We start from the raw sequence: 12127 nt of genomic DNA, 5'->3' as shown, positions 1-12127 counted from the left end.
TCCAGTCACATGTCCATTACCAGCATGGCAGGAAAGATACAAGGATGGGAAATTAACATGGAAAAAAAAATGAGAAGTGCTGTTTTATTGCCTAATAGGGAGCTAAGAGGCTTGTCTGGCTCCAGGCCACACCACAAACATCCTATGGCTGGGTTCTGTTATAATGAAGGGGAAGAAAAAAAAATAAGGCAGCAGCAGAGAAACAGGAAGCTAGCTAGCTCTTTGCTAATCTTATTAACGTTTGCGGTTTCACTCAGTTAATACAGTTTGTAGCTTAGAGTCCCAAGGATTCCCTTCCATTTCTCCCCACTCTGAACCCCCCATTCAAGAGATTCCCCATCATCACCAATAGGCTCCTTTCAGAATGAGTCAGTCAATCTTGCTTCAAAATGCAGTTGGAAGTAGCCCTGAGAAGGTTAACTGGACTTGACATTTAAGTGACGGCTACTCTCAGATCGGAGGCCCCAGGGTCAACAGTCAAGGCTCACAAATCATCCTCTCCCCATCTACATCTTCGTAATTGATCAAGGCTCTGGATATCTGTCTCCAGCACTGAAATCCTAGAGGTGGGCATTCTTCATAAAAAAGTCACTCTCTCTTGCAAAGCTCACATTTGGCAATTTTTAGGGAAAAAAAACACTCTTGCATTTTATATATTTATTTTACATGCATACACAAACTCAGGTCTTTTATTAATTGGGTACTTATTTCCCGATCTTGAGGTGGGAGAGGCCAGGGTGGATTTTTTCCTAACATACCCACATGACAATGGATGCATTAGAAGTTCTTAAAGAACTACAGTGGAGTTCCCTCCCCCTCTCAAAAAAAAAAAAAAAAAAAAAAAAAAAATCGGTGCTTGGCCCTTATGAGATAACTTATTTAAAATCGGCAACACAACCAGTGGGCCTATGGGCCAGAGACAACTCAGCCTTTTCGTGGCTCTGACAGGCGCCTTAGGCAACACCTTCATGAAGTCTTCCCAAGGTAGAGTCTCCAACCCTTTCTCCAGTCTAATTTCAGACAAAGCAAGCTGCCTCATACCAATGCAACCAAACCCCAGAGAATGTCCTAAGTGTTAGACACAACAATGATAAATCACAGGCACAGGACTTCACAGATAATGCTACAAAATAAAATTAGCCGCGATGTAGTGACAAGCTCGCAAGCCTTAAGTAAAGCTGTGTTAGCTTTTGCCATCTCGGTCACCAAAGCTTGTGCCACCAACTGGGAGGACTCCAGGCCATTTTAATAGGTGAATTCCAAAGATATTGCAATGAGCAGTACACAATCCCACATCCTCATTGGTGAAGATGGCTTACAACCGCCAGTATATAAAATGTATTACATGTGAGGCTTTGGAATTGTATATCACATGCAGTGAGGCACTAGTTCAATAGCAAAGTGCCTAGGACAAAAATAGCTGCACCCCCACCCTCCAGGATACAGTACATTACTGCATTTGTATTATGCTGATCTAATGGTCAAAACATTAAAAAAAAAAAATCTTGTGTGCTCTAATTAAGACACAATAGATGTCATTTTAATCTGAGCCTACTGCTCTTCCAATCCTAGCTATTTTAATAATACTGTTAGACCCATACTCCCAAACCTGTAATCTAGCTACATTTAATTTCTGTATCAGGAAAAGGCCATCTCAAAACATGCAATTTTTTTAAAGAGACCAATTCTCACTAGACAGCCTAAAAGAAAGTGTTTATACAACTTTCTGGACAGTTTCTATTCAAATTTCACCACTTATTGGGCTAGCAGTAAGCACAAAATACACACCAAGTTACACTCTGAAAATCAGTAATGAGGTTAGGGAGGCTGGTTAATGGTATCACCTTTGCCTTGTGTAGTTATGTACAGTAAGATAGTGATAACCAAATCACAGACCCAAGAATTTAAACTGGTTGCCTGCAACAGTCAAGGAATTCCCCAGAACCATACATTCACACCGCTGGGCTAATAGCTTGCTTCCTTTTGGGTGTTTTCCCCCCTCCTGTAGACGATTAGGAGGATGGATCTCAGAGTAGGTGGACAGATGGTTTGATCCAGTACATTAAATCTTGTGATTTTAAATTGCAGTCCACACTTCTGTAACATCCCTCACAAACCTGCACAGACCATTTTCCTGTCCATCCCCACCTCCTCCTTATTTCTTCCACTAACATGCTGCTGTGTGGATGAACAAGTCACTACAAAGCCCAGATGCCTCACTCATCTCACAATATGAAGAGGTTACAATGAATAATAATGTTCTTGGTAAAAATACAAAACAAAACAAAAAAAGCCCTGATCAGAGGGAGAGAGAGAGAGAGAGAGAGAGAGAGCGCCACCTCCCACTGCTCTACAATGAATTGCCTTACAAAGCCAGTGATTTATCCATCCTCTGCAGCAACACTTCAGGGACGCTTTTGAGCTAAATGTCTTTAAAGAACTAATACATTATAAGGTGGGTTATGTAATACAGGAGAGTCTCATCTTACGCTGGGGTTACGTTCCGCTGTCAGCGCGTAAAGCGAAAATCACGTATAGTCAAAATTACATTGAGTGTAATGGCGGGCGGAATCGCCCGCACTACAGGTACAGTATTTAAATTGTTATTTGGTTTTTGCTGACCGCGCAAAGCTGAATTCGCGCATGTTAAATGCGCGTAAGATAAGACTCGCCTGTATATTTTATTGGACCAACTTCTGTGGGTAGATCCATTGGACTGAATGGAACGGAGAGTCAGGCAGACAGCACCCATTCCACGGCTTTCTGGCCATACAAACTACCATTTATGTTCATAAATGTCTTTACATACGGCACATGACACACTGCTTGCTAGACTCAGAGGATTACCAGTTACTGGGATGGTGCCATTTCTAACAGATAATTTCAGTGATTTATAGATACTGTATTTAGTCAATATTTACCTATAAACAGGACGTGTTCAGCACAACTTATCTATTGCTGTCACTGTTCCACTAATTCCAAAAATCGGAATGGTTTAGATTTCTCAGCAAGAAGTGCGTTTTATTGCAGTTTCCTAGTAAGCAGTCCTGTGTGATAACAGGCCTGGAGAAAACAAGCAACGTTATTTTTTTAAATAAAAATTAAGTGTTTGAATCATTTACATTGAATCAATATTTTAAAATAATGTTACTGTAATCCCTTAAAAACAGACAAAAAAACAACTTCTGTTGGTTTTTAATTTCTGTTCACTCATTACAAATGGATTCTTCACCCTACTCTGCATCATATTGTCAAGATGGCAGCCGTCTGGTCAGAAAGGGAGCATAGTATCGTCATTAGCATACCAGGCTGGGAATCAGGAATTTTTTCTTCTCTCGGTTCTGCAACCTTGGACCAGTTGCTTACAAACTGCGACCAGTGTCTGAAATTAGAGTGAACCATTTGAAAAAACATGAGCCGGATTTTCAGAGGTGACCAATGCTCAGCATCTCTAAGACTCAGATCTATGGTATTTCAGATGGAGGCACCGCAAAAGTCACTGGCCTCACAAACGTTTTAGCTTGAACTGCCACTGCATCCTCAGGGGCTGGTGTTCTCTCTGGGGGTTGGTTGTCTTCAGCTGTGGACTTTGCTTTCATCACCAGTCAGACAAAGCCCAAGCTTGCTGATCTGCAGGGAGCTCACCTATTCACTCAGGGCCTGATCCAGCCCTCACTGAAGTCAGTGAGTGTCTCTTCATTGACCTATGGGAGCTGGATCAAGGCCTCGGATTTTTCTGATCAAGAGGTGGAAATTTCTTGTGGACTGTGAAGTTCTATTTCACGGCGGCTTTTACAACTGGGATAACAAATTGGCTAGTATTTCAAAACTAGTAAATGCCCACAGGAAGGCAATAATTGGCACATTTTACAAGACTACATAGATTTCCCAACAACCTGCAGTGATGAGAACATTTTGAGAGTGATCTTCTGACAGTGGCTTTCAAAAAGTTTCACCGGATAACAACGAGAAGTAGTAGTATCAGTCTGTTAGGACTTAGCAAGTGTTTTTTGAAAGCCCATTTACTGTATTTTCTTGAGAATAATGGGGAAGAGTATAATAGATGGTAGTTTCTTCTAACTGAAAGATTTCACCAAGAGTCGTCCGATATTGCAAGGGAAAGAGATTTAATTCCCACAAGAGACCCCTGCTGTTGTACAAATGGGCCCTGCAGAAGCTTATTAAAAGTCAGATTGAGCAGAATTAGTTCTGTTCATTATTTTCCACCCCTTAAGTGAATATCGCTGCTGAGATGAGCTCTTGAAAGCCTCTTAAAAACCTTTCTGAAAACATGACAGCCCAAAAAGCCTCTTACAGAAAAGCTATGCAGCTGGAAAAGCTGGTTTTTCCAAGCAGTAGCAGTGCCCCCTGCATTCTAAATTGACAACTTCCTGCTCCTCACCTAGCAAGCTCCTGCAGGGAGTTAGTTACTCAATGGAGTCTGAAATGAGAGGATACGAAGATGTGAGGGAGCGGAGGCATCTTCCAGCTATCAGGTTAAAAACGCCTATCATCATTCATAAGAACTTCTAGAGGCTTTTCCTCCACAGATCTCAAAGTGATTTATAGGAGACACTAATCCCAATTTTACTACTCACCTGTGAAGAACACTGCATCAATCTCATTGTACAGAAGGAGAAATACAAGCACACGGAACGTGTGAAAACTACCTGAAAACTAACTTTGTATAAATATCTCCTTGCACATTGGGTGCAGATCTGCTGAGCATTCAGAGTCAGTTACTAAAAATCAGCAGATCTAAATTCTTACTCTGCATTAGTTCTGCTGAGCCAGCGCAGCAAAGAGAGATTCTAGTCCTTTTGTGTGTCAACAGAACTGTTTACAAACTTTCAATTGGGATTGCACAGTTACCACCCAGGGCCTAGTTTGGCCTATACAGCAGTGGTTCTCAACCAGGGGTATGTGTACCCCTGGGGGTACGTAAAGGTCTTCCAGGAGGTACATCAACTCATCTAGATATTTGCCTAGTTTTACAACAGGCTACATAAAAAGCAGTCAGTACAAACTAAAATTTCATAAAATGGACTTGTTTATATTGCTCTGTATACTATACACTGAAAAGTAAGTACAATATTTATATTCCAATTGATTTATTTTATAATTATACGGTAAAAAATGATAAAGCAAGCAATTTTTCAGTAATAGCATCCCATGACACTTTTGTATTTTTATGTCTGATTTTTTAAGTAAGTAGTTTTTACGTGAGGTGAAACTTGGGGGGTACACAAATCTGACTCCTGAAAGGGGTACAGTAGTCTGAAAAGGTTGAGACCCACTGCTATAGAGCAGTGCTGAGAATGGCTACCTGGGGGTAGGTATGTCTATTCTCAAATGTTGAAGCAGATTCCCTCAGTCTTACACAGCTTCAGAGTAACCCGTCTGCTTGGAAGTGTTAAGATGGAAGCATCTCTTCCTTCATACCATCAAAAAGGGTGCTATCAGCACTATTCACATAATGGAAAGGAAACACTGAAACAGTGACAGTAAGTTCTAAAAGCTGATTATACAAACAGAATTATTTATAAAAACATCATTTTATATATATATATATATATTATATACACACACACACACCCCATATATATACATACATACACATACACAAAAAACTCAGAAACAGTTGGTGTGCACTCATGCACTATACAGGCTCTTCTCTGAATCTACTATCTTTTCTCTCCAGTCTTGGCTTGCTATAAAAGCAACAGCAGCTATTGTGGTTGTGAAAAAAAAACCTCTGAAATGTGAACCAAGCATATCTGGTCCAGACATGAGTCTGCAAAGCAGGTGTGAACTGCCCCCTTCACCTCACTGGGGTGAGAACTTAGATGCCCAGTGATTATTATTTAATGTCAACACTGTGAACTATTTCATTCCTTGTGTAAGGCCTTGTCTACACTGCCACTTACAGCGCTGAAACTTTCTTCACTCAAGGGTGTGAAAAAACACCCCCCTGAGCAATGCAAGTTTCAGCGCTGTAAAGTGGCAGTGTAGATAGTGCTACCAGCGCTGGTAGCTATTCCCCTCTCGGAGGTGGTTTTATTATAGCAGCTCCCGCAGCGCTGGAGCCACGACTACACAGCCACATTAAAGTGCTGCCGTGCTGTGTAGAAAGGAAATCACATCTGCATAGTTTACTGAGAGTCTCGTTTTGGGTACATCTACACAGCAGCTGGAAGGTGTAATTCCCAGCTTGGCTCAACATACCCATGCTAGCTCTGCTCAAACTAGCGCACTAAACATAGCAGTGTGGCTGCAGCAGCGTGGGGAGTGGCTCAGGCGAGCTGCCTGAAATACATAGTCAGGGAGTCAGATGGGATTTACGCAAGTGGCTAGCCTGTGCCACCATGGCCACAGTGCTATTTTTAGCACTCTAGCTCTGCTCCCAGCTGTTACTCTTCAGTGCCACAATTGAGCGATACTTGGGAAATACCACCACTTCCCCCTTAATAAAGAAGGAGCCAAGCCCAAAGAGTGCAAGGGCATATTCAGGCCCCACTGAGGGGGCACCAGGCAGCACACAAGATCACATTTTGAACATCTGCATATTCTACACAATCTGGTGATTCACATAGACAGTTTATTTTGTGGGCAGAGCATGGGAGAATACCACTTCTCCCCCACCATCTGACCCTGCATATACACGTGCGCAACCAGAATGGTGTCTCACTATGAGATAAGGATCCTACATCCCTCTGCAGAAGAGAATCTCTTTGGTCATGTAGCATTTGGAGGAAAGGATCCATGCCACAACCCCATCCCCCAAAGAGAGAAACACGCAGACATCCACATCCTTTCTATCACAACAGGAGGAGGAGGAATGACGTGCAATATTCCAAATTCATTGGTCCAGGCTCAGTTTCAATAGACTATAGCAGGGGTCGGCAACCTTTCAGAAGTGGTGTGCCGAGTCTTCATTTATTCACTCTAATTTAAGGTTTCACGTGCCAGTAATACATCTTAAAGTTTTTAGAAGGTCTCTTTCTACAAGTCTATAATATATAACTAAACTATTTTTGTATGTAAAGTAAATAAGGTTTTTAAAATGTTTAAGAAGCTTCATTTAAAAATTAAATTAAAATGCAGAGCCCCCTGGACCGGTGGCCAGGACCCGGGCAGTGTGAGTGCCACTGAAAATCAGCTCGCATGCTGCCTTCGGCACGCGTGCCATAGGTTGCCTACCCCTGGAATATAGTTTAGAGAGACTATTATAGATACACTAATTCCTTAGACCATTTCCCCTCTTATAGATACACTAATTCCTTAGACCATTTCCCCTCGTGCCACTCATTTCTCTTGTGCGTAACCCACGTTTATAGTGTAGCTTTTAGTCCCCTTTTAGTGGTTGGCCCACACAGCGGTTTGAGTGTGCTACATCCTTGATCTAAAAGATTTTTGCTCAGGCAGCAGAGTCACATGCTTTTAGATCTAGAGGCATGGGATCAATCCCTGCTGCTGACAACCAAGTCAGGGTGTTACACGATTTATGAAATCACTTAATATTTACCCCCAATGAAGCACAAGTAACAAATAGAATATACCTCTCCCATCAGAGAAGTATCTATTAGCAAAACTGATCACCTTGCTCTGCAAAGGAAATTGCTAGGCTCCACTAGGCCACATTAGATCTTACCAACTTTAGTATCCTAATTAATACCTGGGTGAGAATTAAACTTTATGGCATAGTCAGACAATTCTTTTAAATTAGTCAGGAGTAAAATAAAGAAACTACTGCTAGTTGGTCCTTCAGATAAGCAATCTAGCATTCTCACACTATGGACTGGGAATTAAACTTTCCCTCTTTCCTCCCTGTTGACATATAAGCTCACCTACCATGAACTCTGTTCTCAAATAAGCACTCTTGTTTGTATGCTTTAGGTCTCATGCCTTTTATCCTCTCCATGCATCCTTTTCAAGCTATGAAACCAATGGCAGGAGCTCCATAGCTATCATTTCTAATTAACTCATCAGTCTCCAATGGAAATCTTTCTGAACCCACCATTTCAGTTAACTATGAATTAAAGTATTGGGGGTGGGGGCCGCAGGGAAACAAAGAGTCCTCTTATTGGTACACACAGTCACAGTTACTCCCAAATTCATGAAGGGAGCCAAACACAATTTTTAAAACTCCGGATATACTCCCACCAGCCTCCAACACCTATGTCTAGGGCCCTACCAAATTCACAGCCATGAAAAATGCGTCACGGACCGTGAAATCTGGTCTCCCACCATGAAATCTGGTCTTTTGTGTGCTGTAACCCTATACTATAGAGATTTCAAGGGAGAGACCAGCGTTTCTGAAATTGGGGGTCCTGACCCAAAAAGGGATGGGGAGGTCCACAAGGTTATTTTAGAGGGGTTGTGGTATTGCCACCCTTACTTCTGCACTGCTGCCTTCAGAGCGGCGGCTGTTGGCTGGGCACCCAGCTCTGAAGGCAGTGCCCCGCCAGCAACAGCACAGAAGTAAGGTTGGCAATACCATACAATGCCACTCTTACTTCTGTGCTGCTGCCTTCAGAGCTGGGTGGCTGGAGAGTGGCAGCTGCTGACTAAGGGCCCAACTCTGCCGGTAGCAGCGCAGAAGTAAGGGTGGCAATACCATACCATGCCACTCTTACTTCTGCGCTGCTGCTGGCAGCAGCGCTGCCTTCAGAGCTGGGCTCCCGGCCAGCAGCCGCAGCTCTCCAGCTGCCCAGCTCTGAAGGCAGTGCCACCACCAGCAACAGCGCAGAAGTAAGGGTAGCAGTACCATAAACCCCCCTACAATAACCTTGTGACCCCCGCCTCCCACAACTCCTTTTTGGGTCAGGACCCCTACAATTACAACAGCATGAAATTTCAGATTTAAAAATAGCTGAAATCACAAAATTTACAATTTTTAAAATCCTTTGACCGTGAAATTGACCAAAATAGTGAATTTGGTAGGGCCCTACCTATGTCCACTATATGCGACAAGAAAGTAGTTCCATTTTCTATTCAGAATTGGCAAGATGTGATACAAACTGCAAGCGTAAAATTAACGAGTGATTCACTCTAGTGACTTGACAGTTGTAGGAGGTGCCCTGCCATGCTGCTTAAAAAAAAAAAAAAAAAAAAGAAAGTTCTATTTTATTGTCTGATGAAGTGACTAAAAGGGAAATGTTTCAGGGATTAGGATTCCAGAGTGATCTAATACAGGATGCCTTTGGCTTAAAAAGAGAAAAAGAAGCAGCTAGGACTCCTCCTAAACTCCCCCCCACCCCCAGTTTAAAAAAGGGATGAATGTTACCATTTTTGGACATAAGTTCTGCACAAGCCCAACCCTAAACCACACCATTCAAATGAGAAGTGAGCTATCATCCCGCTTGTGATCACATGGAATTGGGGACCATTCAAAAAGGGAGAATAAGGTGGTGGGAACGCAAGAGGTAATTTACTAACAACAGATTGCTGGTCAGTCAGTCAATCTGATCTCCTAAATAGTTGTAGTGCTCCTGTTTCCTTGTATAGGTGGGAGGCAGGTCTAGCGTACAGGGGTCATCTCCAGCTGAAGGAGCGTGCACCCTGGAGAACAAGCTAAATTTTACATTCACATTCTGATTTCCTCCTTAATCAGCGTCTGCTGCCCCCAAAGAGGGCGTTCCTTTGTGTGCCATTGTTCTCTGGGGGCAACGCAGACGCGTGGAGAGCTTTGCAATGGGAGTGACACTTCGTAGCAGACACACATGTACCTGCATGGCCCTCCCTTCTCCCAGGGCACCAGCAGCCGCCCAAATCATCTCCAACAGCTTCCTGAGGAGCAGTTCGGCGGCCCCTAATAGCACGCACAGCAGGACAAGCCAAATGCAGTCCCATCACTATTTAAGAAAACCAGAAAGTAAGGAGTGTTGCCTCGTAAATTGCATTGCGAAATGTGAGGGGACTGAGCTAGGGCTCCCGTCTGCATGGCTCCTGGCGCTGACAGGGAAAACATCTGTTGCTTTAGGGGGGGAAAGGAACTTCTGCGCTTGCTACATTGGGCAATAAAACGGCTCCATTTCTTTGCCTATCCACCGCCCCTCACAGGTCGCACTACTTCAGCGCCCACCCACCTCCCACACACACAGGTAGGAAAGACAACAGCCTAATGTGTGCCTGTTACACGTTGTTTCTTTATATCACACAAGCCCTCCAGACGCGTTTAATACACAATCTCCAAACGCTGTTTCCACGGGGATCTGTGAGCCACCAGATAACACCTTGGTTTAAACTGTTGTAGATCGAATTAAAAGACAGGCGTGGGGCGTGCTATTTGCTCCACGATTCGAGCTCTGCATCTCAACAGGTCCTGTGCAAAGCTGGGCAGGCGAGTACAGCTCCAGGGTCCATTGCAACCTCTGACCATATGGGAAAAATCGGAGGGAGGAGGAAATAGGCGGCTATGCATATACAAATCCATAATTAGGTTGATGTTGCAGCTCGTCCCACCCCCAACCCCCTTCTTCAGACGAGGCTCCATTATTTAATTAAATAAAACGAGAGGGTGATGCAGGGATCCGGCTCCCAACAGGAAACCTGCCCAGCTATCAATCAAACCAGCTCTCTACCCTGGACCCTCAGCAAACGTGGAAAATACCCCCAGCGTTAAACAGGGAGGGGACTGAACGTGCGAAGGTAGTCACACATACCCCCAATACACAACTAGTCTCCAGTAAATCCAAGGAAACCTTTCCCCCACCCCCATCCTGCTAAATGCCTGTAACACAACACTCCTCTCTAATGGAGCTACTGCAGCCTCTACTAATGTCACCCCACCCCCTGCTCCAGGATCTTTACTAGGATGCTGGGGGGGGGGGGGAGAGAAAGGGGTGAGGTGAGGGTGAAAGTGGTGGGGGGGGAAATTTACCTTTCTCTGCTGTTTTTCCCAGGCTGGATCCAAAAGCATGTCCCTGTCCCAGTCCTCCTCCGGCTGCATGTAGTCATTGGTTTGCGGAGAGTCATAATGATCCATGGTTGTGCGTGTGTCCTTTGGTCTGCTTTTGGTTTTCCTCCCCTGCTGCTGCCACAGCTCGCACGCCCAGGCGGTCTCGAGAGCTCCCTGCTGAAGCACAGCTACAGCGGAGCACAGGCAGAGAGAGAGAGGAGGTGGCGGCGCGCGGCAGCTCCACTTACACCAGAGCGCAACCTAGTCTTTGCACACACAGAAGGGAAGGGGGCGGCGGGGGGGAAGAGCCCTGCCTCCTAGATAATCTCATTGGCTAGGCGGAGTTGCCAAAAGTTCATTTTCCAAGGCTACCATCGCTCTCATTGAGGCCCCCTTGTGTCAGTCAGGGCTTTCAGCAGTTGATATAGGTTGATTTAAGGCTGCCCTCCTACCTCCTCCCCTTTACTCATGTGACATCTGAGTTTAATCTGCTCAGTTTGGTGACGTCTCCCCTTACCTTGGGGGTTTATAGTAATATCAGAAGCTACTGAACAGACAGAATATACATTCTTAAACCCAGTGAGATACCTGCTGTGCAATGCAAAAAATGCAACAACAAAGTATGTCTGCTTATTGTGTTTGACCGAGGGACAAGGTGGGTAAGATAATATCTTTTATTGAACCAACTTTTGTTATATTACCTCACCCGCCTTGTCTCTCTAATATCCTGGGACCAACACTTCATACTATTATATTTGATGTATTATCCCCTCATTCCTGTTTTACTAAACAAGCTTCTACATTATTCAGGTCGGTGTTAAAGAAACATTGTCAGATTAACCATGTACAATATTCAAACAAATAGTCCTTACCTGGATTACTAGAAAAACACCTTATTAAAAACTGAAAAAATGTTAAACATCTTATTGACTTGTCAGTAGGAATGCACTTTATTTAAGCCAGAATCCTGCAAATCCTTATATACATATACTTAACATGTCTGTAGTCTCGTTGAGTTTAATGGGACAAATGGAAAGTTAAGCATGTGTATGAATTCGCAGAATAGGAGCCTTACTCTGTGCATATCTGTCAAATTGGACAGTCAGTTACAATGTTTCCAGTTATTTCATTTCCTGATTCCACTAGCACAGTGCTACAATGTTTGGGTTGCAAACTTTATAGGGAAAAGTTTATTGGTTAAAAATCAAATTATATTGAAAGTTTGAA

General features: G+C 43.6%; 1 protein-coding gene across 3 annotated transcripts in view; it reads right to left on the bottom strand.

Moving 5' to 3' along the window:
* Positions 1-11179, bottom strand: part of ACTN1 (actinin alpha 1) — a 141020-nt gene extending 129841 nt beyond the window's left edge. For all 3 annotated transcript variants that reach the window (XM_065404027.1, XM_065404029.1, XM_065404030.1), the window contains exon 1: positions 10883-11179. In XM_065404027.1, coding sequence (XP_065260099.1) covers positions 10883-10987 — 105 coding nt within the window. In that variant the 5' untranslated portion in view covers positions 10988-11179. The remainder of the gene's footprint in view (positions 1-10882) is intronic.
* Between the last annotated feature and the right edge of the window lie 948 nt (positions 11180-12127).

The sequence above is a fragment of the Emys orbicularis genome, chromosome 4 (genome assembly GCF_028017835.1).
Source record: "Emys orbicularis isolate rEmyOrb1 chromosome 4, rEmyOrb1.hap1, whole genome shotgun sequence".
Taxonomy (NCBI): domain Eukaryota; kingdom Metazoa; phylum Chordata; order Testudines; family Emydidae; genus Emys; species Emys orbicularis.
Note: the sequence above shows the minus strand (reverse complement) of the source record. Positions and strands in the feature narration are given on the sequence as shown.